We start from the raw sequence: 26,750 nt of genomic DNA, 5'->3' as shown, positions 1-26,750 counted from the left end.
TATAACACTGTATTACATTAACTACACTAGAATTAAGATTCTCAAGTCTATTTTCTCTGAAAAAATAATAATACATTTTAAAAGTTGCCAAGAATATCTGTGGGTTCATCTCAGCAATATGGAGATATGTGTGAATATTCACAACTATTACTAGAATGTCTTCTGGTTTTTTTGTTAACAAGAAACCCATTCTCAGTTAATGTTATTTGAACTAAAATGTCTTAAGACTCCAAAGAATTTAGGGGCGCCTGGGTGGCTCAGTTGGTTGAGTGTCCAACTTCGGCTCAGGTCATGATCTCATGGTTCATGAGGTCAAGCCCCCATTGGGCTCTGTGCTGACAGCTCAGAGCCTGGAGCCTGTTTCGGATTCTGTGTCTCCCTCTCTCTCTGCCCTTCCCCTGCTCATGCTCTCTTTCTCTCAAAAATAAACAAACATTAAAAAAAATTTTTTTTTGGGGGCGCCTGGGTGGCGCAGTCGGTTAAGCGTCCGACTTCAGCCAGGTCACGATCTCACGGTCCGTGAGTTCGAGCCCCGCGTCAGGCTCTGGGCTGATGGCTCGGAGCCTGGAGCCTGTTTCCGATTCTGTGTCTCCCTCTCTCTCTGCCCCTCCCCCGTTCATGCTCTGTCTCTCTCTGTCCCAAAAATAAATAAACGTTGAAAAAAAAAATTTTTTTTTAATTTTTAAAATGTTGCCTTGTCCTGTGAAAATAACCTCAAAGAGGAATCTGCCATTCTGAGCATCTTACAGCCAAGATTTTGACCTGGTAATAATTTGTAAGTGATATCTCTATATTTCTAAGCAGTCTTTTCATTTTTCTGCCAAATTAAAAGAGAATCCTTAGCACATTCCTTTTCTCCCCCATGCACAATGTGGAATTATGAACTATTCCATAATAATGGAGTAATGGAGTAACTACGCCTTTCTTATATTTACTTTTTTTTAAACCTGAGAATCTGAATCTATGTTTCATTTATATTAATAAATCCATGGATGATGGCACAAGTAGAAAAATAGTAGACAGGGAAAACAATGCTAGGTCCAGAATAAGGGTTGATCCCATTGAGAACAAATTCCTGCTCCCTGCTTGATGAAAGGAACCCAACGTAATCAACCTGTCACAGAATATCTGTCTAATCCCCCTTAGGTATTATTATACCCTATTGGGGACCCAGGGTTGTTGGGCATTGCTATCAATCTGAACATTCAGCACAGCAGAGCCAGAACCCACTTGGTAAGGAATGTTTATGCTTTTGGGCCTATGCCCTCTATGGGCACTACATTTATAAGCCCACTGAGCAAGCACTTGGGGGACTTGCTGAACGGTATCACCAGGCTGTGTCACCTTGTTCACCTGGTAATTGATAACCTCTTCCAAAATCAGATCTTTTGGTGAGATTCACATGGAGTATAAATTTTGTCACACACAGTGCCCAATATAAAAGGTCCAGCCACATACCTCTTCTCCAGGCTTCCTTATTACCAATCTAACAATTTCATTCCTTCAAAGACCCTGACCATGTGACCAAATCATTAATTACCACCTATCAATCAATGTAGATCCATACCTCAGGCCATTTCATTCTTGACAAAGAGGACTTAAAGAGATATAATGTACTCCTGCAAGATTTACCAAATCTACCTCTACCAACTGCCAGAATATTGTGCAGAGTATTGTAAACCACGCTGAAATTCTCTTCCTCCTCTATAAACTGATTATATAGGGGTGGAAGTGCAAAAGGAGTGTGAGTCAATTTCTCAGGATCTGCTTGGATCCAGTCCTATAGACACACATCTGCCTGATAATGCTATCCTCCTGGGTGTATCCAACCTTATAATTCTATACATCCAATAATAACCAGGTCATGGTGAGAAACTCAGCATGATCACCTAGCATCTCATAGTTAGGCATCTTCCATCACAAGCAGGACTGAAGAGAGCATGACTTTGCTCTAAAATACTCGGTTCTCCACCATAATTCTACTACTGGAGCTTGCACAGATTCCATTCAACATCCTGACACAGAACCTTAAAAAACATACAGTACATAAAAGAAAAGCATCAAGCTTGCTTTCATAGCGGTCTAGACCAGCTGAAGTTCTCTTGCTCTAGGTTCTACTGAAAGCTGGCACATTTTAGGTCATTCCATAAATAGGTGAGAGCTGCCCAAAGATGGTGTTGCCAACATTGGTTTCCAAATCATTAGCCATTCCTCACTTCCTTACAAAAATAACCCCAATTTCATTCAAGAAACAGGCAATAATGAGCTCAGGGAAGGTGGGAGTCTCCCTCAGCCCCAGGAATTAAACTATGAATGGTCTAATCCCCTTCTCCTTTGCTAGTGACTGATTTGGGGAAGACATATGACTCTGTTCTAGTGAGACATAAGGGGAAGTCTGCTAGAGGGCTTTGGGGAGTGATTTCTCCTTTGATTTAAAAATAAAAAAAGAAAAGGAGGGTAAAGTGAAGACATTTCCCTTCCTACCTTTGGATATTGTCATATAAGGACATGAAAGGCTGGAATGTAGCAGCCATCTTACAACTATGATGGGGAAAACAAGAGAACAGCAGAGCAGCTAAACTAAAGCCCTGACATCATTGAGCAACAGAATTTACCGTTCTCTTTCATTAAACTGTCAGCACTTTTAGAAACAACCATCTACCTCCTCCAGCTTTCAATGACTTGTGCACTTTGATACACTTCTATGGCAAAATCTGTGTAGTCCCCAAGGCTTTGCCTCCAATACTTACTTCATTCCAGAAAATCAGAATTGATTTTTTTAATTAACTGTTCATCCCTGCATACCTAGAGACACTCTGCTCATTAGAGTCAACTGAATTTTCACTGCTTTAAGCCTCAACTAGGTCAGATAATTAATCCCAGATTAACCCACTGATGGTCTGTTTTCGTGCAAAATTCCTGGTACTGTTTTTGACTGATTTCATAGGCAAATCACAGAAATCAATTCTGACTAATTTAAGATGATAAAAAAATTTTATTTAAAAGATACTGGTTAGGGGGCGCCTGCGTGGCTCAGTTGGTTGGGCACCAGACTTTGGCTTGGGTCATGATCTCATGGTTCACGAGTTCTAGCCCCACACTGGGCTCTGTGCTCACAGCTCAGAGCCTGGAGCCTGCTTTAGATTCTGTGTCTTCCTCTCTCTCTACCCCCTCCCCCTCGTGAATTCTCTCTCTCTCTCTCTTTCTCTTTCAAAAATAAATAAATAATTTTTTTAAATGTTCCAGACAGAAACTCTGGAGGCTCTGGAAAACCTGACAGGCTGGAGAAATACAAGGTATAATTTCATGATTAAGTATAATAGAAAATTAAAAGGGCATTTTTCATATTGTCTCAGTTTTGACTAAGAACTCCAAGGCTCAGGGCATGTGGGTGGTTCAGTCCATTAAGCAGTCAACTCTGGATTTTAGTTCAGGTCATGATCTCACAGTTCATGGGTTCAGCCCCATGTTGGCCTGGTTGGGATCCTTGCTCCCTCTCTCTGCCCCTCCCCCCTCAAAATAAACAAATAAACTCCCCTCTACCTGGTCAGGTTATTTCCAATCTAGTCTACATGAGCAAATTCCCTAATGAAACTGAGGGCCTCTGACTCCACTTTATATCAATTTTTCCTTTCCATAGAAAATAGTTACGGCTTACACATCTACTTGTAACTCTTTAGCATACTTTATTTTTAGAAGTTTTAGGGTTCACAGCAAACCTGAATGGAGTTCCAATGTACCTACTGCCCCCCCCCCCACACACACACAACCTGCCCCACCATCAACATGTCCCACCACACTGGTACATTTGGTACAACTGGTAACACTGATACATCATCATCACCCAAAGTCCATACTTTATGTTAGGTTCATTTTGGGTTTGTATATTCTATGGGTTTTGACAAATGTACAATGACATGTATCTACCATTATAGTATCATACACAGTAATTTCTTAATTACTTCTTATCTATTAAAAATCTTCTCTATTCTACCTATTCACCCTCCCTTCCCCAACCCCTAGCAACTACTGATTTTTTTTTTACTGTACCCATAGTTTTGTCTGTTTCAGAATGTTATATTGTTTGAATCATACAGTATGCAGCCTTTTCAGATTGACTTCTTTCATTTAGTAATATGCATTTAAGATTCCTCTATGTCTTTTCAGCCCTCGACAATATTACACTGTCTAGATGAACCACAGTTTATTCAACCATTCACTTACTAAAGGATATTTGGTTGAATCTAAGTTTTGGAAATTATGAATAAAGCTCTTATACATAGCCATGTGAAAGTTTTGGCAATTATGAATAAAATTGCTATAAGATTTGTGCAAACATAAGGTTTCAACTCATTTGGGTAAATACCAAGGAACATGATTGCTGGATAGTACGGTAAGAATATGTTCACTTTTGTAAGAAACTGTCAAACTGTCTTCCAAAGTGACCATATCATTTTGAATTGCCACCAACAATGAATGAGAGTTCTTGTTGCATTTGGTATTGTTTTGTATTTTGGCCATTTGAACAGGTATGCAGTAGTACCTTCTTGTCTTGATTTGCAATTCCCTAATGAGATGTTGAATACTTTTTCATACTTAATTGCCATACATACACCTGTGACAAGGAAATTGTTCAAATCTTTTGCCCATTTTTCAACTGGGTTGTTAGTTTTCTTATTGAGTTTTAAGAGTTCTTTGTATATTTTGGAAAACCATCCTTTACAAATATTCCTTGCAAATATTTTCTTCCAGTCTGTGGCCTGTCCTATTCTCTTGACAATATCTTTCACAGAATATAAGTTTATTTTCATGAAGTCCAGCTTATCAGCTATTCCTTTTATGGATCATACCTTTGGTATTATATTTAAATATCATTGCCATACACGGTCATTCAAATTTTCTGTTACCTTGTAGGACTTTTATAGTTTTACATTTACATTCACATCTATGATTTGTTTTGAGTTAATTTCTGTGAGGGATGAAGGTCTGTATCTAGAATCATTTTTTTGCATGTATATGTCCAGTTGTTCTGGAATCATTTTTGAAAAGACTATTTCCTGTATTGTGTATTGTATATTATATATATATTTTTTTGCTATGTCATCAAAAACCATTAACTATATTTATGCGGGTCTATTTCTGGACCCTCTATTCTGTTTTATTGATCTATTTATCTATTTTTGCTGATAGCACACTGTCTCAATGATAGCTTTATAGTGAGTGTTGAAGTTGGGTAGTATGAGTCCTCCAACTTTGCTCTTCTTCAATACCGTGTTGACTTATTCTGGGTCTTTAGCCTCTCCATATAAACTTTAGAGTCAGTTTGTTGATATCTACAAAATAACTTGCTGGAATTTTGACTGGGATTGTGCTGAATCTATAGATCAAGTAGGAAAAAACAGACATATTGACAATATTGAGTCTTTCTATCCAATCTCTCACTTATTCAATTCTTGTTTGATTTCTTTCATCAATTTTATAGTTTTCCCCATATAAATATTGTACATATTTTGTTAGGTTTACACCTCAGTATTTCATTTTTTCACAAGCTAATATAAATGGTATTGTTTTTAATTTTTAAATTCCACTTGTTCATTGCTGGTATATAGGAAAGTAATTGACTTTTGCATATTACCTTGTATCCTACAAACCTGCTATAATCACTTATCAGTTCTAGGAGATTCTTTGAGATTTTCTACATAGGCAATCATGTCAATTGTAAAGAAAGACACTTTTACTTCTTCCTTGTCAATAACTATACCTTTTATTTTATTTTCTTGTCTTACTGCATCAGCTAGGACTTCCAGTAGATATTGAAAGGGAATGGTGAGAGAAGACATACTTGCCATGTGCCTGATCTTAGCAAGAAAGCTTCTAGTTTCTCTTCATTAAGTATATTGTTACTTGTATATTTGTTGTAGATGTTCTTTATCAAGCTGAGGACGTTATCTTCTATTCCAAGTTTCCTAAGAGTTTTTACCATGAATAGATGTTAGATTTTTTCAGATTTTTTCTACATCTTTATCAAGCTGAGGACGTTATCTTCTATTCCAAGTTTCCTAAGAGTTTTTACCATGAATAGATGTTAGATTTTTTCAGATTTTTTCTACATCTATTGTTATGATCATGGTTTTTCTTCTTTAGCCTGTTGGTGACAGATCATGTTAACGGATTTTCAAATGTTGAGCCAGCCTTGTATACCTCCACCAAATCCCACATGGTCATGCCATATAACTCTTTGTATAAGTTGCTGGATTCAATTTGATATCCTTTTGTTGAGGATTTTTGCACCTAGGTTTATGATATTAGTCTGCAGTTTTTTCTTGTAATGGCTTTGTCTAAATTTGGTATCAGGGTAATGCTGGCCTCAAAGAAGTAATTAGTGAATATCCATCTTCTTCTACCTCTATCTTCTTGAAGAGATTGTAGATAACTGGCATATTTTCTTCCTTAAACAGTTGGCAGAATTCACCAGTGAACCCATCTGAGCCTGGTGTTGTTTTAGAAGGTTATTAATTACTGATTCAATGTCTTTAATAGATATAAGCCTATTCAAATGGCTTCATTTTCTTTTTGAGTTTTAAACAGATTGTGTCTTTCAAAGAATTGTCCATTTTACCCAGGTTATCAATTTTGTGGGCATATAGTTGTTCACAGTATTACTTTATTGCCCTTTGGATGCCCATGGGATCTGTAGTGATGTCCCTTTTTCACTTCTCATGTTAGTAATTTGTGCTCTTCTTTTATTCTTAATTAGCCTGGTGAGAGGCTTATCAGTTTCATCTATTCAAAGAATCAGCTTTTGGTTTAGTTGAGTTTCTCAACTGATTCCCGTTTTCAATTTCATCAATTTCTACTCTAAATTTTATTATTTTTCTCCTGCTTACTTTGGATTTTATATGTTCTTCTTTTCCTACTTTCCTAATGTTGAATGTTAGATGATTAATTTTAAATCTTTCTTTTCCAATATATACATTCAAAGCTATAAATTAGCACTGCTATGCCTATTAGCACTGCTTTCTCTATATGCCACAGATTTTTTGTGTTTTCATTTCCATTAGGTTCAAGAAAGGAGCCAAAAAAAAAACTTCCTTCCCTTCCTTCCCAACTGAGCAGCTTGCCCAAGACCCTGTTTCAACTCTAGTAGCTAAAGCCTATTTATAGGCCAAGTCCTGCACACTCCCTGAAGTCAAAAATGTGTGAGGACCCCCCTATGAGTAGATCTCTGTAGCGTAACTCCCAGACTTAATCCACACTAAGCCACCAGCAATTCATCAATTACACTTCACATTTTCCAAAGCCAATACTGGTTCCCCCAAAGGTAAGTTTCTTCTCCAATAAGTTGTGATTCTCTGCACCCATTTGACTCTCCAATTCTGGGGTTATTAGCTTGCTCTGTGATCTCAATTCTCTGACAGATCTAAGAAGAGTTTTTGATTTCTCATTTGTTCAGCTTTTTACTTGTTAGGATGGAGTGACAACTTTCAACCTCCTTACATGCCAGAATAGAAACTAGCAAACTAGCAAGGCACTACAAAAATGCAAATGTTTCTTCCCAAAAGATAGACAACATATCAACAATTGAGAAAAGAACATGAACTCTGTTAAAAGCTTCCTTTCACTAAAAAAACAAAAAAAAACAAACAAACAAAAAAAAAAAAAAACCACGCTTGCTACATTCCAAGCAGACATTCTATCACAACAAATGCCTGGAATCAAAAAAGAGAACAGTCCTCTTAAGAAAATTCAAGTGTTCCATAAGGTTGTTTTGAGATCTGTGTAGTGGAATAGCAAAAAAATAAGGATGTAGAGATAAGCAGGAACCATGTTATGTATGAACCTGACTGGCCCAGCTAGCATCTGGATTTTATCCCTCTCTCAGCCCTTGAAGATTTTTAAATAGTCGAATGACATTTATTTCCTTATAATCCACAGCACTCAAAAACTATAAAAGGTGAAAGGAAATGGCATGAATTCATGTATGTTTCAGAAAGATCACTAAGGGGGCATTAGTTGGAAATGCATTACATTCAGGGGCCTAAAAACAAAAACATCAGATAGGAGGCTTTTTTCAGAAATCCTGTAAGACATAAGACCCTGAACTAAGGCAGCAGCAACAGTTGTGGGGGGCGGGGGACACAAAATGTGAGAGGTATTTTGAGTTTGGTGCTAGATTGAATGCAGGTGCTAAGGAATGCAGGGACAGGGAGAAGTCGTGATTTCCAGGTTTCTGGCTGGGGCAAGTAGGTGGATGGTGGGGACACAGAAAGATAGAAGAGTTCCTTTAAGGAGAAAAGATGACAAATGAAGACATATCTAGTAAGCAGTTGTATGCCCAAGCCTGGAGTTCACCACAGCCACCCTTGTTCATAACCTAGAAGAAGTTAAAATTCAGGATGTAGATGAGAGGGTGGAGTGAAGGGAAAGATAACAGGCAGAATTTTTTTTAATGTTTACTTTTGAGAGAGAGAGACAGGCAGAGCATGAGCGGGGGAGGGGCAGAGGCGGGGGTTGGGTGGTTGGCACAGACTCCGAAGCAGATTCCAGGCTTTAAGCTGCGTACACAGAGCCCAACGCGGGGCTAGAACTCACCAACCTGAAATCATGACCTGAGCGGAAGTCAGACGCTTAGCCCACTGAGCCACCCCGGTGCCCCTGGACATAATTTTTTTAGATCACCAGCCCTTAGGACTGAGCAGAAAGAGCCAGGAAAAAGACTGAGAAGCAGAGAAAGAGTGGTCTGGTAGACCTATCTTAAAATAATTCAGCAACCACAATAATCAGAGTTTAAGAGTAAACTGACAAATATTCCCCTGTTCCCTCTCTCTCCACTCTGGCCGCTCCTAAACCACACCATATCAAACTTTCTGGAGGCTTTTCGTTCACTAGTACTCCTTGCAGGTTTCTTCCTGTGTTCTACCAACCGCTAAAAATCCTGCTCACCCTTCAAAAGCAGCTGGAATAGTGCCTTTAGAAGTTTCCCGAATGGGTACCTCCTTCGTCTCCCCTTTATCATTCTTCTCCCAACTCAGTTTTCCCATCAATGGAGAGTCCTTTGAAGGGCTCGATCTTACTCGTGCCCTCAAGTCACAGCGCATACAGTGTAGAAGGCGCACAGAATGGTGCAGTCCTCTTTCTCACGTGCTTCCACATGTGTGCTTCATAAGCCTTATCTACGCTGCCTGGGCTAACGTTACACGGGGAAAACCCCTTCCTGACACAGATGTTTTGCATCCAGCCGGCAGGTTTCTGCCACAAAGCCGCCGCCCTCCAGCCTCGCGCAAACCCCTCCAGCTTTGGAGGCGACACCACGTGGGCGCGAGCTACAACGCCAGCGGCGTCACACTTCAGGCACCGCCCTTCGCGCCAGACTGGCCTAGCGAATGCTGTATTCACGCTCCGCCCCCCGGAGCAGGCGGCGGCGGGACCACGCTGGGAGCACGCCCCGCCCACGCCGCGCCCCCCTGCGCTGGGCGCACGTCCCGCCCATATCCCCAGCCCCATGCGCCCCACCCCGGATGTCCACCCCTCACTGACCGGAGTCCGAGGACATGGCGAACCAGGTAGGCTTGGCTGTGCAGCGCGACCGGGCCCAGGGAAGAGGAGAAAGGGAAAGCATGGGATGGAACCCGGTCGCTTGACTGCGCGGGGCCTAGGCCGGTAGGCTGATATCAGCTGCCGGATCTGAAACGGTGCCTCGGGCAAGCTGCTCTGCGGGAAGGAATGGAAAGAGTCTTTGGGCTCCTTACTTGAAAGGTTTCGAGGCTTTTGGTGCAGCCCGAGGGGGGAGGGGGCGGTGGAAAAGGTTTAAGAGCGTTCACGCTTTGCGTTTGCAAAAATAAGTAACTTGCCTGGAGTCATCTTTCTGGTAGCAGAACTACAGCCAGAGCCCGTGCTCCTAACACTTAGGTTGTTGTGTTTCATGACTGTAATTGTTAATTGAATAATTATGGTGCCACTAAAGAATGTATTTGGCGAAGGCTCCTGGGTCCCTTTCAGTAGTAACATTTTTGAGCACTTAAGGCACCAGAACTTTCCTCTTTTAATCCTACCGTGACGCTTCTGCGAGTATTGTCCCCATTTTGCACACCAAAAATTGAGATTTAAGAGGTTGGTCGACCTTAGTGGTTACATTAAGATAGTGAGCCAGGCCTGTCCCTTTGCAAGGAACTGTTCCACGTTCCTGAAATATACTTTAGACAGTAAAGAAAGGCAGAAATGCACGAGTAACGTGAATAATCAGGCTAAAGTTGCTTAGTGTTTTAATGTTTTGCAAACTTTAGAAAGATTTATGACATTAAATGTTGAGGTAAACATTTAATGGTAAACGCTAAACGATCTTTCATACTTAACAAACTGGCAAGTTGTTTTTCTTTATAACGAAGTGCCTTTATTTGGAAAAGGTGAAAAATTATCCTGTGATCATATTTGAAGTAGGGCAAAGTAGATTTAGGGTGGAGCTTTGTTTTAGAATTGTCATTAAAAGGAAAAAAATTTCTCAAGCATTCCTTAAAATAGGGGAAGGGGGTATAAAAACCTAGATTATTGGGGCACCTGGGTGGCTAGTTAAGCATCTGACTCAGGTCCTCATCTCACCGTTGGTGGGATTGAGCCCTACCTGTAGCTCCACGATGCCAGGATGGAGCCTGCTTGGGATCCTGTCTCTCCCCTCTCTGTGCCCTTCTTCTCATGCGCTGTTTCCCAAAATAAATAAAATTTAAAACAAAATTTTTTTCTAATTTAAAAACTTAGATTATGGATGAATTAGGGGCACCTGGGTAGTTGAGTCAGTTGAACATCTGACTTGATTTCAGCTCAGGTCATGATCCCAGTGTCAAGGGATCAAGTCCCCATTGGGCTTCCTCACTGAACATGGAGCCTGCATAAGATTCTCTATCTCCCTCTTCCCCCTCACTAAAAAAAAAAAAAAAAAATTATGGATGAATTATATTTATTCTTGTTGCCTAAATTCTCTAGAATATGTGACTATTTTGAATTTGACCTTTGTGATTTTGTTTTGAGATTTACGGTCAGTTGAGGTGAAAACATTCTAATGCGATGTCTGCATATTTTTACCATAAGATTTAGTATCTACCCTTTAATGTTAAAAATAATAATTTCCAGCCTCACCAATTTACACAAGCCACTCAGCTCTCTATATAGTTCAACTCTGCTTTTCCTCCACTCTTTGTTCTAGTTCTAATAAATACTATTTGTTTCTGCAAAGCTACACTATGCCAAGCACTATATTAGGGAGTTTTTATTCATTTTCATTTACTCCTCACAATAGCTTTTTATATTTGTAGGTGTTTAATTACTATGATTTGTAACTAACTTTTTCTCATCCTTGGGTATCCTAGTTAAAAGTGAAGTTTTTTCAAACCCACCAATGAAAGTTAACACTCTTTCTCCACTTTGTGCCTCTCCCTTTAACTTACCCTTTTTGTAAGTGTTGACTTTCAGGTCTGTCTCCTATAAACCCAGCAGTTTGCATCCTTTATTCTGTCAACACATTTCATAAGCATTTTGTGAACTGCTCAAAACTTTTGGGGGTGGGGGGAATGCAAAATAGGTGACAGGGATTAAGAGGTCAAACTCGCAGATATAAAAGATGTCATGGGGGTATAAAGTACAACATAGAGAATAAAGTCAATAATATAGTAATAACTGTATGGTGGACAGATGATAACTAGACCTATCATGGTGATCATTTCTTAATGTATATAAACATCAGATTGCTATGTTGTCCACCTGAAACTAATACAATATTGTATATTAACTATGCTTCAATAAAAATTTTTTTTTTTACCTTTCCTCATTACACCTGATGCTCTAGTAAAGGAGGCCTAGTACTAAATTCTGGTACTGACTAGAATTTCTAAGTCAATGCTATGCTTGAAGTTAGCATTTCTAGCTAATTAGCTTGGAATTTTTTTCTAGTAGCCACATTAAAAATGGGTTAAAAAATGAATAATAAAAAATAAAATTGATTAAAATTTAATCCATTATACAGTAATCCCCCCCTTATCCGCAGTTTCACTTTCCACGGGTTCTGTTACCTGCAGTCATTTGCAGTTCAGAAGCAGGTAATCTTCCTTCTGACCTATTATCAGAAGGTCATTAGTAGCCTAACACTACATCACAATGCCTGCCTCACTCACTTCACTTCATCTCACCAGGTAGGCATTTTATCATCTCACATCAGCACAAGAAGGAGTAGTACATACATATAGTCCAATAAGATTTTGAGAGAAAGACTGTTCACATAACTTACTATAATATAATTCTGTTAATTTCTTACTGTTCCTGATTTATAAATTAAACTTTATCATAGATATGTTTGCATAGGAAAAACATAGTATATATAGTTTCAGACATCCACGGGAGTCTGAGAATGTATCCTTTACAGATAAAGAGGAATTACTGTGTTCAAATTACTGCCTTGACATGTAATTAATACTTTTTAAGTATTGAAATACTTTTACTTTTTTTTTTTTTTACTGTGTCTTCATAATCTGCATATCTTTTACATTTACAGTTTATATCAGTTCCGCTTGAAAGGCACACATGGCAAGTGGCAATTGTATTATATAGCACAGTTAAAAGGGGTAGATACAGTAATTTTTTAAGTTTATTTATTTTGAGAGAAAAAATGTGAGTAGGGAAGGGGACAGAGAGAGAGGGAGGGAGAGCGAGAATACCAAGCAGGCTCCACACTGTCAGCACAGAGCCTGACACGGGACTCAATCCCATGAACCATGGAATCGTGACCTGAGCAGACATCAGGGAGTCAGATGCTTAACCGACTGAACCACCCAGGTGCCCCTAAATATAGTGTTTTAAAATTCTCCCATTCTGATCCTCCTTAATGCTCCTTCCCACCTTGCAGTTTTGCACTAAACCAGTGTTAACTTAAACCAGCTTTAGTAAAGGAATACCATAGGGTACGTGTTAAGCATTCAGATTCCTTGGATCCTATGGCAGACCTGCTGAATCAGATTGTCTTAGAACCTGTATTTTTTTTTAAAGTATTTATTTTGAGAGAGAGAGAGGGAGAGCAAGAATCCCAAGCAGGCTCCATGCTGTCTGCCTGACATGGGGCTCAAACTCAGGAACCATGAGATCATGACCTGAGCCAAAATCAAGTGTCTGACACTTATCCAACCGAGCCACCTAGATGCTCTGGAACCTGTGTTGCTTTTAACTTTTTTAAATATTTATTTATTATTTAGAGACAGAGCACAAGTGGGGGAGGGGAACAGAGAGAGGGAGACACAGAATCCGAAGCAGGCTCCAGGCTCTGAGCTGTCAGCACAGAGCCAGACACAGGGCTCGAACCCACAAACCACGAGACCATGACCTGAGCTAAAGTTGTACACTCACCCAAATGAGCCACCCAGGTGCCCCCAGAACACGTATTTTTAACGTATTCCTAGAAGATCGTTAAATATTTGACTAATAAAACTTAACCAAAAGAGGCTTTTACAGCTGACCATGTAGTCATCTGAATTAAATTTTTTTAGTGAACATTACTTATATGAAATCTAAAAACATGCAAGGGGTGCCTGGGTGGCTCAGTTGGTTAAGCATCCGACTCTTGACTTTGGCTCAGGTCATGATCTAATGTTTGGTAGGTTCAAGCCCCACATCGGGCTCTGCACTGAGAGTGTGGAGCCTGCTTGAGATTCTCGCTCTCCCTCTCTCTCTGCCCCTCCCCTGCTCACGCACACTTTCTCTCCATGTCTCTCTCAAAAAAAAAAAAAAAAAATGATTTTAAACAATAATCTTAAAAACATGCAAAATAATTCTCCATATCACTTAGAGGTTATGGTTTTTGTGATTCTGCGATATATTTTCTAAGATTAGTAGTCAGGATCTAAATAAGTAGTTGATTATTAGTGCAGGAGGATAAACAACTTGCTGTCTTTTTTCCCTGATCTCAGGTTATCAAGTGCAAGGCTGCAGTTGCCTGGGAAGCAGGAAAACCTCTCTCTATAGAGGAGGTAGAGGTGGCACCCCCAAAGGCTCATGAAGTGCGAATTAAGGTAATGATATATTGAGGGCACTGGAAAAGGAGACTTACGATGAGGTCTCTGGATAGATGAATCCTCTGTGGATAAATCCCCAAGGACAGCGTTAAAGAGAAAGTATTGAAAGTCCTCCAACCTGGGAATCAAAACATCCTCCTCTTACTTTACCTGCTTCACTTTTGCAGCACTCCTGTCCCTCTTTTTAGCTTGTGATGGTGAGCTAAGCAGCCTTCCCCATGGATCACTGGATAACCATTCTTTCTTCTGTAGCCTGTGTTTAAGATGACTTTATAGGATGCTCCCCCTTTCTGCCAAGCCCATAATTTAAAATGTATGATGACACATTAGAAACAAAAGAAGAAATGGTCTTCAGTTTTGTTAGCGGAGGTTTCGAATAAGATTTGGGAAGAGGTTCCTGATTTGATCGGAGCAACAAGCAAGTGAAGTCCGCTTGCTTGGAGAGCTTTAAAATGTACTGACCCTTGCAGGCAAGAGCAGGGTTCAGGGGATTCATTAGTCTAGTGCTTCTCAGCCTCTGCTGTGTCAGAGAAATGAAGTTACCCTTGGAGAGAACAGCATTGCACAAGGCAGCCAACTGGATATTTATAGCATTCTACACTTGTTTTGATGTAAAATTAATACTTTAAAGTAGTAACCATTGAATGAAACTAACATCCTAGAAAAAAATAAGCTCTTTTTTGCTGTGAATTAGAGTATCCTTTCCCCATCCTACCTCCAAACAAATGCTCATGCTCCCAGGGATCAAATAGCAGGTTGCAGAGCCCAGGGCCAAATAATTTCTTAAGATCTTTTGCAACCCAGACTTATGACAGTTTATATGTTTTTCTTTAAGTTCAGAAATGAACCTGATTGTGATTTTGCTACTGAAAAAGAAAATGTGTCCTGGGATATACTAAGATGAGCTGTTTGGGGCGCACTGGCTTCCCTGGGAAACAAGACAAATGGCAAAGAATGTTACCTTGTAAGCAGGTACATGGGTGAGAGACAAAGAAGCATAAATATAAACACTCCAAGACTTCCTTTCTGTGCATTAAATGGTTTGGAAAGATAACCTACTTAAAAGCCAGATAAGAATAAAAGGCTGTTTAAGTAGTAATTGCGTGTAGCTGCTAAAAAGGGAGTTGGTTTCACTAAAAGCTCTGAATTGGCCCTAATAAGCAGGCAGGCATATTTCCGCAGTAGTCCATACCTTCTTAGGAGTCACATTTGTCAACAGTCACAAGGATCCCAGCAGTGAAATGGACTCCTCCCGCTTTGTACACAGGTCATGTTCTCTCCACACCTGTAGGCACAGTGCCCATAAAATCACCTTGTTCACCTTCTTTTGCTAGCATGCACTGAAAAGGGATAGATGTACCATGTGTCTTTGCATATAAACACACCATTACTTTTATGTATCACTTAAAAAAATGCTGCCAATTCCAATTGTTAAGATACCATAGATTGTAAACACTTGCTGATTTTAAAGATTAAAATATGAAACAAATGTATCTTAGAATCAATGAAATGTGGTATTGAAAATGCCTTTCCTTTGACCTGTATCTCTCTGGATTGCAAGCAAACACCCTTAAATGCTCTTGATCTGCTAGATTATCGCCACTGCAGTTTGCCACACCGATGCCTATACCCTGAGTGGGGCTGATCCTGAGGGGAGTTTTCCAGTGATCTTGGGACATGAAGGGGCTGGGATCGTGGAAAGTGTTGGCGAAGGAGTTACTACCCTGAAGGCAGGTAAGGAGGATATCTGAACCACTCTTAATTTTATAATTTCAATTTATTTCTACAAGGAAATTATTTTTATGCATTGTTTCTTTCACAAACAAGTTATCACCGGAGTCATTTTTCAGGAAGAATTTTATTCCTTATCTAGGAAGCACAAATATTTCAGAGTTTTTTTTCTTTCTGATTTTGCAAGCTACTGTCTGTCATCTGAAACTATTTAAGTACATTTCCAAAGCCAGTTTGGACCAATTAAACAAGAATTTTTAAAGATTCATCGGTGAGTCAGTATTTTAAAGCCCATGACCTTGTTCTCCAAGTGCAGTTTAAGAGCTTTTTCTCAATAAAAATTTTGAAACTTGTGTTTTTTGCATAGTCAGGCAGTGTCTGAATGATGTTGTGTAGGTAAAGTTCTGAGTTGAAGTTAACCTTGCAAAGCCACATGAGGAGTGGGGATTTGCAGAGGCTGATGTATCCGTTTAGAGACAGATGTCACCTATTCAGAATAACGTCTTTGCATTTGTTTCCCAGGCGATACTGTCATCCCACTCTACATCCCACAGTGTGGAGAATGCAAATTTTGTCTAAACCCTAAGACAAACCTTTGCCAGAAGATAAGGTTAGTATCTTTGTTATTTGGTCCTTAAGATAATAAGTAATTGTGTGGCAGTCTATACAGAGCATTCTCCATGAATTATTTCATTCCAGCTTTATGGCAGCCTCACTATCATTGGTATCCCCGTTTTCATAGATGAAAAAATGAAGATTCAGATTAAGTGGTGTGCCCAATATCATCAGCTATTAGATAAAACAGAATTTTCTGAACCCATTCTTCTTCCATTAACATTCGTCTAAACTTGCCAAAACGTATATTAAGGAGGGACATGCTTAGGAAATTAAATAGAAGCATTTTTATGAGCCATTTTATTGTCCATGAAATCAAAGTAGTGAAACCCATAAGGTTACTAGGAAGACTACAAGAGATAACATAACCCCTTGACACAGAAAAGGTAGTTACTTTATTGTAATAAGGTAACAGCACTTAACTATTTCTTTGAGGCAATTTAAGATGTTGTATTCCCCTTTTTACTGAGGTAAAACATATGTAATAAAGTACTATAAACCTTAAGTGTACAGCTCAACGAATTGTTATGTATATACACACCTAATGGTTATAACCACCCAGATCAACGTAGAGAACCATTCGAACACCCTACAAAGTCATTCATATCCCTTGCGCTTCAGTACCTGCCTCTCTCAAAGGGAACCACTATTCTGATTTCTTTCACTACAGGACTTCATATAAATAGAATCACCTACTGTGTGCTCTTTGGTTTCCTCATAATGTCTGTGAAATGTGTTTAAGTTGCTCTGTGAATCACCTCTTTTCTATCATTCCAAATATACATCCATTTATCTCTATCCATTCCCCTGCTGATGGACATTTAAGTTGCTCAAATGTTTGGGGCTGTTGTGATTCATGCTGCTGTGTACATTCCTATTCATAGCTCTTAGTGAATATGTGACTACTTTCTCTTGGGTATTTTCCTAGGATTGGAATTGCTGGATGCAGTATTGTGATTTCATTCAAGATAACCAGATACATATTTCTCATATGTATTGGGGTCTTCTGCCATGGTTTCTGGCTCATAGCTATTAAAATTTAGTAGAATTTCCTGTGATGTGGGCTGTAAAAGTGCCTTTGTTATGTTAATGAAGGGGACTTTTGGAAAGCCCTTAGGTAACCTAGGGGTGGCCTGACCTTTGGTAAGGAAAAGGAGGCGTGGAAGTTGAATCAGTCAATGGCCAGTGACTTAATCGGTCATGGCTATAATGAAGCTTTCATAAAATCCCAAAAGGACTGGGTTCAGAGAGCTTTGGGGCTGGTGAACACGTGTAGATTGAGGAGAGTGACATACCTGGAGAGGGCATGGAAACTCCTCAGCCTTTCCCCATACTTTATCTTATGCATCTCTTCATCTAGCTGTTGATTCATATCCTTTATCATATCCTTCAATAACTTAAAGAGCACCTGGGTGACTCAGTTGAGCGTCCAACTCTTGATTTCAGCTCAGGTCATGATCCTGGGGTCATGGGATCAAGCCCTGCACTGGGGCTCTGTGCTGGGTGTGGAGCCTGCTTAAGATTCTCTCACCCTCCCTCTGTCCCTCGCTTGTGCTCGCTCTTTGTCTCTAAAATTAAATAAGTAAATAAAAACTGGCATCTCTGTGGCTCAGTCAGTTAAACCTCCAGCTCCTGATTTCGGCTCAGGTCATGATCTCACGTTTTGTGAGTTCAAACCTTGCATCAGGCTCTGCACTAACAGCATGGAGCCTGCTTGGGATTCTCTCTCTTTTTCCACCTCCCATGCTCTCACTCGCTCTCAAAATGAATAAATAAACTTAAAAATAATAACATAGGTGTTTCCATGAGTTCTGCAAGCGATTCTAGGACATTAAAAGAACCTGAGGAAGAAAATCTTTGAAACCTCCAATCTGTAGCCATTGGGGTCAGAAGCACTGGTAACAGTTTCGGCCTTACAGCTGTCATCTGAAGAGAAAGGTAGGGGGCAGTCTTCTAGGACTGAGTCCTTAACCTGTGGGATCTGATGCTGTCTCCAGGTGGCTAGTGTCAGAATTGAGTTGAATTGCCAGACACCTTGCTGGTGTCCAAGAATTGCTTTATGTTATGTATAAGGGAACACACCCCCGCACACACATTAGAGCTGGGTCCATGACTTAGAAGATTGGGTCATACATGAAAGATCGTGTGTTCTTGAATTTGTTTTCTAGTGCTATTGACAAAATTCTATTTTTGGGAAACAAGATGTCATTCACTATATAACATAAGTCCAGTTAATTTTGGCAAAGCTAGAACCAAAATCTCATTTTGAAAGGTAATTTCAAATGCAGTCTAACAACTTGGGACATATCAAGTATAATAATGGTATTGGCCTTTTTGTGGCTGCCTGTAGCCTTTCAGAGGGACAAGTCCTTTCAGAGCATGAAATGTATCCCACATCACCTTTTGTTCAAGAAACTCCTCTGAGATAGAAGTGATTTCTTGCATTAAGGAAGGGTGAACAAACTCAAGTTGCTCTTAAAGATACAACAGTTATCTGTGGTAGAGCTTTGTCACAGATTTGTTTTTTGTTTCTGGTCATATTTTTTTCTCAAAGGAAATGTATTTACTCTTGAGTCTAGAGGCAATCTGTTTTCATGTGTGTATTTGTTTATTCCTGTTTATTCCAAAGGATTAGCCTAAGAACAAACATCAAATTATAGTGCATTATTTTGAAAAATAATAAAGATTTAATAAGCACTCTGTGCCAGGCACAATGTTAATGCCTTCCATAACACCTCATTTGATTTTATAGCAATCTTTGAGATATGATTGTTTCTCCATTTTTTAGTGAGGAAACTAAGCCACAGAGGTTAATTAACTGGCCCACGCTCACACAGGATTTGACCCAAGTGTGTCTGACTTTAGGACCTGTACTCCTAAGCAAGACATTACATTACTTATTTAGAATATCAGAAACAATTTTTGATACTATTTATCATACTGGTTGCTTTTGTGAGCTTTTTTCTTTTCCTTTATCTTTTATGAGTGTTACCAACTACACAGGCAACAGACAAAGTTATAGAGAAAGAAGAGATAACCTGAATCCTTGAGGATTGTTAGCCTTTTAACAAAGCCTCCTGAAAGATCTAAATCAGCCAGTTTGGCTATTTTCATCACCTAATCTGCATAATTGCTCATAATCTCTGTGTAGATTCTGGTTTGGGCTGTATGCTCTAAGAAGTTATATTTGCTCATAGTTTTTTCATGGAATTTTTTTTTTTTAATGTTTGTTTTGAGAGAGCACACAGAGAAGGTGCAGAGAGCCTCACACGGGGCTTCAACTCACATATTGTGAGATCATGACCTAAGCCAAAATCAAGAGTCCGACACTTAACTGACTGAGCCACCCAGGCGCGCCGGTGATGGAATTTTCAAATTATTTCATCTAATCCATAAGTTGTATCTGTTAAATTTTATCTCAATACCCTGACAACAAGATCCAGAAGGATATTGAATGTTGGAAAAGATATGTAGGATTATAAGTCTTTTGTAAGGTTTTCTAATAAGGCATTGCTGAAAGGTGGTAAATTATTAATAAATACAGTAGAAATCTGACTTTGGGGCTTAGCACACTTTCTTGTCTACCTGTCATATTTAAAACTTTTTTTTTCCTATGGGTTTTGAAAAACCTGATTTTACCCTGCCTTTCTCCTTTTTTATTTTCTTTAGAGTTACTCAAGGGAAAGGATTAATGCCAGATGGTACTAGCAGATTTACTTGCAAAGGAAAGACAATTTTACATTACATGGGAACCAGCACATTTTCGGAATATACAGTTGTGGCTGATATCTCTGTTGCTAAAATTGATCCTTTAGCACCTTTGGATAAAGTCTGCCTTCTGGGTTGTGGAATTTCAACTGGTTATGGTGCTGCTGTGAACACTGCCAAGGTAAGAGATTGGCCCGGGTTTTAGCTTCCGCCTTCTAGTTTGATACAGTGGAGCTTTGCTGGAATAGTGAAATTGGCCCAGTGTGTTAGGAACCTAGTGATTTCCTTGACTCTCGTGCAATGAGTGCCTTACAAACTATGTTTACTATTAGGTGGAGCCTGGCTCTACTTGTGCCGTCTTTGGCCTAGGAGGAGTTGGATTGGCGGTTATCATGGGCTGTAAGGTGGCTGGTGCATCCCGGATCATTGGTGTGGACATCAATAAAGATAAATTCGCACGGGCCAAGGAGTTTGGAGCCTCTGAATGTATTAACCCCCAAGACTTCAGTAAACCCATCCAGGAAGTGCTCGTTGAAATGACTGACGGGGGAGTGGACTACTCCTTTGAGTGCATTGGTAACGTGAAAGTCATGGTAAGTTTTAGCTTCATTCCTTTTTTTTCTCTAGCTTACTTTATTGTAAGAATAGAGTATGAAATACATATACAGAATAGCTGGTAATCGACTGTTTATATTGCTGGTAAGTCTCCCAGTCAGCAGAAGGCTATTAGTTAAATTTGGGGGAGTCAAAAGTTAATGTGACTTTTCGACTGGGCAGGGGGTCAGCTTCCCAACCCTTGTGTGTTTTTCAAGGGTCAACTGTATATCCGCTTCACTAACCTTGAGCAACAGCTTCTCTAACACCTCAGTTTCCTCAGGTGCAAAATGCGCCTACTTGACATAAAGTCAGTCCTCCGCAAAATAGTACTATTCTCCACCTTGCTTCCTTTAGTAAAGTCTTTAGAATTTTTAACTAGGATTTACTTTTAAAACTAGACGGGAAATAAAAGCTTTAAATTCTTTCATTTTGTGTTAGTATTTAGCCAGATTAATACATTTGGTAATTATCTTATTAAAACTTGAATAAAATTACATTGACTAAATATTCAGTTTGATCTTTTTGTTGTCTTTTTTTTTTTTTTTTTTTTTTAAAAAAAAGCTCTGTGCCACCACCCTTCCCCCAAAAGTTACTTACTGGGGAAGCAGAGATGGCCGGCACAACGCACTGACTCCTGTGATTTGGTCCGCTCTTTCCTGCAGAGAGCAGCGCTAGAGGCCTGCCACAAAGGCTGGGGAGTCAGCGTGGTGGTTGGAGTAGCTGCTTCGGGTGAAGAGATCGCCACTCGCCCGTTTCAGCTGGTAACAGGCCGCACGTGGAAAGGCACTGCCTTTGGAGGTAAGTTAATGGGTGAGCACATTTTCTCTTTTGTCATTTCCATCGGCAGAATTTTAATCCCAGGCTGATTTTTTGTTTTAAGAATTTTCATGGGCTACCTTCATCATTAAGTTGTTGCATAGCTATTTTAATAGGAGGGCTTCACATTCAGTCAGTATTTACCCCTGGGGCTGGGGAGATACTCAACTTCCTCTGAAGCAGGAGACCCACTTTTTACACACAAAAAATCAGTATCCTGTTAATGAGGAAATAGTTGGGGGTTAGGGCAGAAGTTAGAAGTAGGTTCCAGGGATACAAACAGCATTGTCAGCCACACTCATGTTATGGACTTAAAGAGGTTATCGGCATTTGTGCTCATTTTTCCAGAGTGTCTGGTTGTCGCTGGATGTAATAATACCTCTTGTCTAAATAGTACTGATTTCAGTAGTAACCAATACAAAGTCTTCAACTGAAAATACTGTATTAGACAAAACTTTATAACAGAAATGAAAAGCTGCCAGACTGATCATTTTTCCCCTTTTGTGCTCCTAAAAAATGCATGGTGGTTTGGGGTTGCCTAACTACTGATAGAATGCTGAGAAACAGTTTCCATCTGTTTTGGTAGTTGCTCAGCTAGGAGGCACAGATCATGCCTGTATATTCCAACAAGTGTGAATGAATGAAATCTAAAGTTTTTGTAGGTTTTTTTAAAAAAGTATATTTCTCACCATCCTCTTAGGGAAAAAAAATCACTTAGCGTGAATTTTCAATAATCTGAACTTAACAAGGTGTTTAAGATCCCCTATCATGCCAGCTTTTTTCAAGGCCAGAGGAAAAGACCAAGAAGGTATGAGGGGGTTTGGCCGAAGTTTCTGCCTTTATACTGTAGAATTCACCATAAAAATTGTCATGCAGACTAACCTCCCCTTTCCAACGAGCTGTACGCCTCACTTGAGTATATCAGAACAGACTTTTAAAGCCACACATCCTCTCAGGTCCTTAGCTGTATTTAAAAGGACATTTTAAGCCTGGGAGACTGAGCCAGGGGGTTGATCATAACCTCTCACTGAAGCCTCATCACCCCAGCACATGCTAGTTGGGAAAGAAGCTGGAGTATTGGGGTGTGATGGGTGTTGTTAAAATATGACCCACAGATGTAAATAGAAGTTTTGGTCTAACAAATAGAGGTGGCTGTACTTGTCTCTGTTACCAGGGGATTTAAAGAAGGGGGCACCTGGCTAGTTCAGTTGGTAGCGTATGTGACTCTTGGTCTCGGGCTTGTGAGTTCAAGCCCCACATTGGTCATGGAGCATGCTTAAATAAATAATACTTTTTTTAAAAAAAGGAGAAAGGATGGGGCGCCTGGGTGGCACAGTCGGTTAAGCGTCCGACTTCAGCCAGGTCACGATCTCGCGGTCCGTGAGTTCGAGCCCCGCGTCAGGCTCTGGGCTGATGGCTCGGACCCTGGAGCCTGTTTCAGATTCTGTGTCTCCCTCTCTCTCTGACCCTCCCCCGTTCATGCTCTGTCTCTCTCTGTCCCAAAAATAAATAAAAAACGTTGAAAAAAAAATTTTTAAAAAAAAAAAGGAGAAAGGAAAAGCCCTATGATTTGTAAGAGAAAAATAATAGAGGATATAAGGAGGCAGAGTTGGAAAAGGCTCAAAAGAGGTTTGAAATGAGCTACAAAGTGTCCCTGGTGTAAAAGGTGGGAAGGTGTCTTTGTTGATTTATTGCTTCTTTCAATACAAGTCAAAGATCGAAGCACCAATTTTGTTTAAAATCTTATATAGCTAAGAATTTCCCACTTTTGTTTTCAGTTTCATGGTTTCTGGTGTGAGATGCTATCCCTAATTTCATTGTTGAATTTAAAACCAAAGAAATAAGAGGTGCCTGGGTGGCTCGGTTGGTTAGGCATCCGGCTCTTGGTTTCTGCTCAGGTCGTGATCTCACGACTCGTGAGTTCAAGCCCTGCATCGGGCTCTGTGCTGACAGTGAGGAGCCTGCTTGGAATTCCCTCTCTCCCTCTGTCTCTGCCCCTTCCCCACTCAAGCTCACTCTTTCTCTCTCTCTGTCTCTCAAATGAATAAATAAACTTAAAAAAAAAAAAAAGGCTTTAAAACCAAAGAAATAAAAGTCCTGTATTACGTCAGGTTTGTTCTTCCTTAAATGTCATAATTATAGAATCTTTGCTGTTGTGGAGCCAAATAAGTTTGTTCTAAGACTTCAGAGTTCTATCCTGGTATCTTAGAAGTCTCACTTGGCTAAAACCTTAATGAGATTTTAGTAAATCTTAACACAGAAAAAGGAAAATACTCAAAAGGCATTTACTGTTTTTTTTAACTAAAGATGTACATTAAATTCTTCTTTCTCTGTATGCTAATTTTGAAGTTTTTCAGTCCTCTTTAATTGATGAGAAAATCAGGTTTTTTTTTTCTTTTCAATTTAAATTTTAGTTAACATACAGTGCAGTATTGGTTTCAGGAATAGAATTTAGCGATTCATCACTTAGATACAACACCCAGCATTCATCACAAGTCCCTCCTCAGTATCCACTAACTATCTAGTCCATCTCCCACCCAGATCCCTCCACCTTCAGTTTGTTCTGTGTGGTTAAGAGTCTCTCGTGGTTTGTTCCCCTCTCTTTTTCCCTCCTTCTTCCCGAATGTTCATTTGTTTGGTTTCTTAAATTCCACATACAAGTGAAATCATATGATATTTGTCTTTCTCTGATTGACTTATTTCATTTAACATAATACATTCTAGCTCCAAAAATTCTCTTAAATGTCTGTCACCCACTAAGTAATAAGCATACTGCAAAGATTTGTTGGAAGAATTAATACATGTGTGATTTCTTTTAGGATGGAAGAGCGTGGAAAGTGTCCCAAAGTTAGTATCCGAATATATGTCCAAAAAGATAAAAGTTGATGAATTTGTGACTCACAATCTGCCTTTTGACCAAATTAATGAAGCCTTTGAACTGATGCATGCAGGAAAGAGGTAAGCTTCCTCGTTAGCTATATATTATAAAATGTAATGACTTGGGGTTTATGGAGAAGGGTAAAAAAAAATACTTTTAGTGGTCTTAAAAGATATCATTTAGGGGCACCTGGGTGGCTCAGTCAAAGCGTCTTGACTTTGGCTCAGATCATGATCTCATGGTTTGGGAGTTTGAGCCCCACATTTGCTGTTACCATAGAGTCCACTTTGGATCCTCTCTCTCTCTCTCTCTTTCAAAAATAAACATTAAAAAAAAAGATATCACTGAAAACTGTTTATTGCTTCCTTCTCTTACAGCATTCGAACTGTTGTAAAACTTTAAATTCAACAGAGAAAATATGTCCATCCTTTCACCTAAATCTTGTGGTCCAACTGGAACAACCAGACAAGCAGGGAGAAGCTCTTCCAAGATCAGTCTCTTAGACCTTCTCTACTACTACTTCTAGAGTAACCTATTCTAGGGAGTGATATTTTGTGTATAATTCATACATCTCTAATCAAGGACAAAGCTGATACAGTCCTAAATTAGCTTTCTGAACTCTCCTTCACATGAATAATTGCTAGCTTATTAAGAAATAGTCTAACATAATAAAAGTAATTTCCACATATGTGTGAAGTTGTGATCTGTTTTATGCTGAATTCATTCTCATGGTTCCTGTACTTGTTGTCTTCATTCTTTAAAAAAGCCAGAGGGGCGCCTGGGTGGCTCAGTCAGTTAAGCATCCGACTTCGGCTCAGGTCATGATCTCGCGGTCCGTGAGTTCGAGCCCCACGTCGGGCTTTGTGCTGACAGCTCAGAGCCTGGAGCCTGTTTCAGATTCTGTGTCTCCCTCTCTCTCTGACCCTCCCCCATTCATGCTCTCTCTCTGTCTCAAAAATAAATAAACATTAAAAAAATTAAAAAAAAAAAGCCAGAGAAAAAAATAAAATAAAAAAATAAATAAAGGAAAGCCAGAGGAAACAGGGCAGTGGTGAATATCTTAACCTTGGCTTCTTCCATCCTCGGTAACTTGTGTTTAACTTTTAACAGTCTCTGGCCCGTTTACTAAAGAACATTTCTCGGGGCACCTGGGTGGCTCAGTCGGTTAAGCATCCGACTTCAGCTGAGCTCATGATCTCACCGTTGGTGAGTTCAAGCCAGGCTCTGTGCTGACAGCTCAGAGCCTGGAGCCTGTTTCGGATTCTGTGTCTCCCTTTCTCTATGCCCCTCCCTCACTCTCCCTCTCTCAAAAATAAACATTTAAAAAATAAAAAATAACATTTCCCTCACCATCAGTGGCAAAGTTCATGAGAACCCAGGGCTGTCTCTGTGAGATTACATTCTTGAGAACAGATAACCATGTCTTGTTCAAACTTAAGAGACCCACCCCCCACAATTCCTAGTATGGCATCTGGCCCACAGTGGGCACTAAACATCATTGACGAAGCTACCCTCTGTGCTTAAGTAGGTGTATGTGTGTAGGTGGTGGCTCTATGAATTCTCTCAAGCATAGGAAAAATACATACTGAATTGCAAAGTTCCCAGCTGCTTTTTCAAATCTTAACATTTTACCATTTCTAGACCACCACCTTGCCTTTCGTCTCCAGAATTTTGTGAAATACCTGTTTACCTCCTTTCCTCACCACCCGGAATTTGGTGTTTTTCACTCATACATGTTGTCACACTTACTATATGTATCCATTAACTGTCTCCAGTCTTCAGCATTGAAAACCTGATAACTGTCCTATTCTGCAGCTTTCATTTTTTACTCATTGTGATTAATCCATGTGATGCTCTCATTCACTAATTTTAATACTGTGCATTAGTATTCACTTATATGAACTACCATAATTTATCTGCCCAAATGATGGCCTAACGCTATTTCCAAAGCTGTTTCTATATTGCTGACGACACTGGTGAAACATTCTTGTACATCCTTCTCATGCTCACTGTGTTAGTAATCCTCATTACTTAGGATGTGTAGTTGGCCCTTGAACAACATAGGTTTGAACTGCACAGATTTCACTTATATATGGGTTTTTTACAGTATGGTTCTGTAAATGTATTTTATGATTATCTTCACTTTTTTTTCTCTAGCTAATTTTGCTGTAAGAATACCATTTATAATATGTATGTGTTAATCAACTGTTATCAGTAAGGCTTCCGTCAACAGTAAGCCATTAGTAACGTTTTGGGGGAGTCAGAAGTAATATGTGAATTTTCAAATGCATGGAGGGTCGGCATACCTAGTCCCTGCATTGTTCAAGAGCCAACTGTATATCCTAGGATAAGCACAT

The 26,750-nt window shown here is 39.6% G+C and overlaps 1 protein-coding gene across 1 annotated transcript; it reads left to right on the top strand.

The window, feature by feature from the left end:
• The first annotated feature begins 9,459 nt into the window (after window positions 1-9,459).
• LOC124520876 (alcohol dehydrogenase class-3) lies at window positions 9,460-25,081 on the top strand. Its single transcript, XM_047091980.1, has 9 exons — window positions 9,460-9,563; window positions 13,944-14,045; window positions 15,641-15,782; window positions 16,302-16,389; window positions 20,064-20,283; window positions 20,435-20,695; window positions 21,362-21,497; window positions 24,335-24,473; window positions 24,771-25,081. The coding sequence occupies exons 1-9, from the start codon at window positions 9,552-9,554 to the stop codon at window positions 24,793-24,795; spliced, it is 1,125 nt and encodes a 374-aa protein (XP_046947936.1). The 5' UTR covers window positions 9,460-9,551; the 3' UTR covers window positions 24,796-25,081.
• The last annotated feature ends 1,669 nt before the right edge of the window (window positions 25,082-26,750 follow it).

Source organism: Lynx rufus, unplaced genomic scaffold, assembly GCF_022079265.1.
Source record: "Lynx rufus isolate CCGP_SWC_20201006 ecotype Redwood Valley unplaced genomic scaffold, mLynRuf1.p SCAF_3, whole genome shotgun sequence".
Classification (NCBI taxonomy): Eukaryota; Metazoa; Chordata; class Mammalia; order Carnivora; family Felidae; genus Lynx; species Lynx rufus.
Note: the sequence above shows the minus strand (reverse complement) of the source record. Positions and strands in the feature narration are given on the sequence as shown.

What these genes read in the sequence shown, in the direction of transcription:
- LOC124520876 (XM_047091980.1), top strand. An exon ending in CTCATGAAGTGCGAATTAAG is followed by an intron (nt 14,046 to 15,640) that starts GTAATGATATAT and finishes TTGATCTGCTAG; the next exon opens with ATTATCGCCACTGCAGTTTG. An exon ending in CTGATGCATGCAGGAAAGAG is followed by an intron (nt 24,474 to 24,770) that starts GTAAGCTTCCTC and finishes CTTCTCTTACAG; the next exon opens with CATTCGAACTGTTGTAAAAC.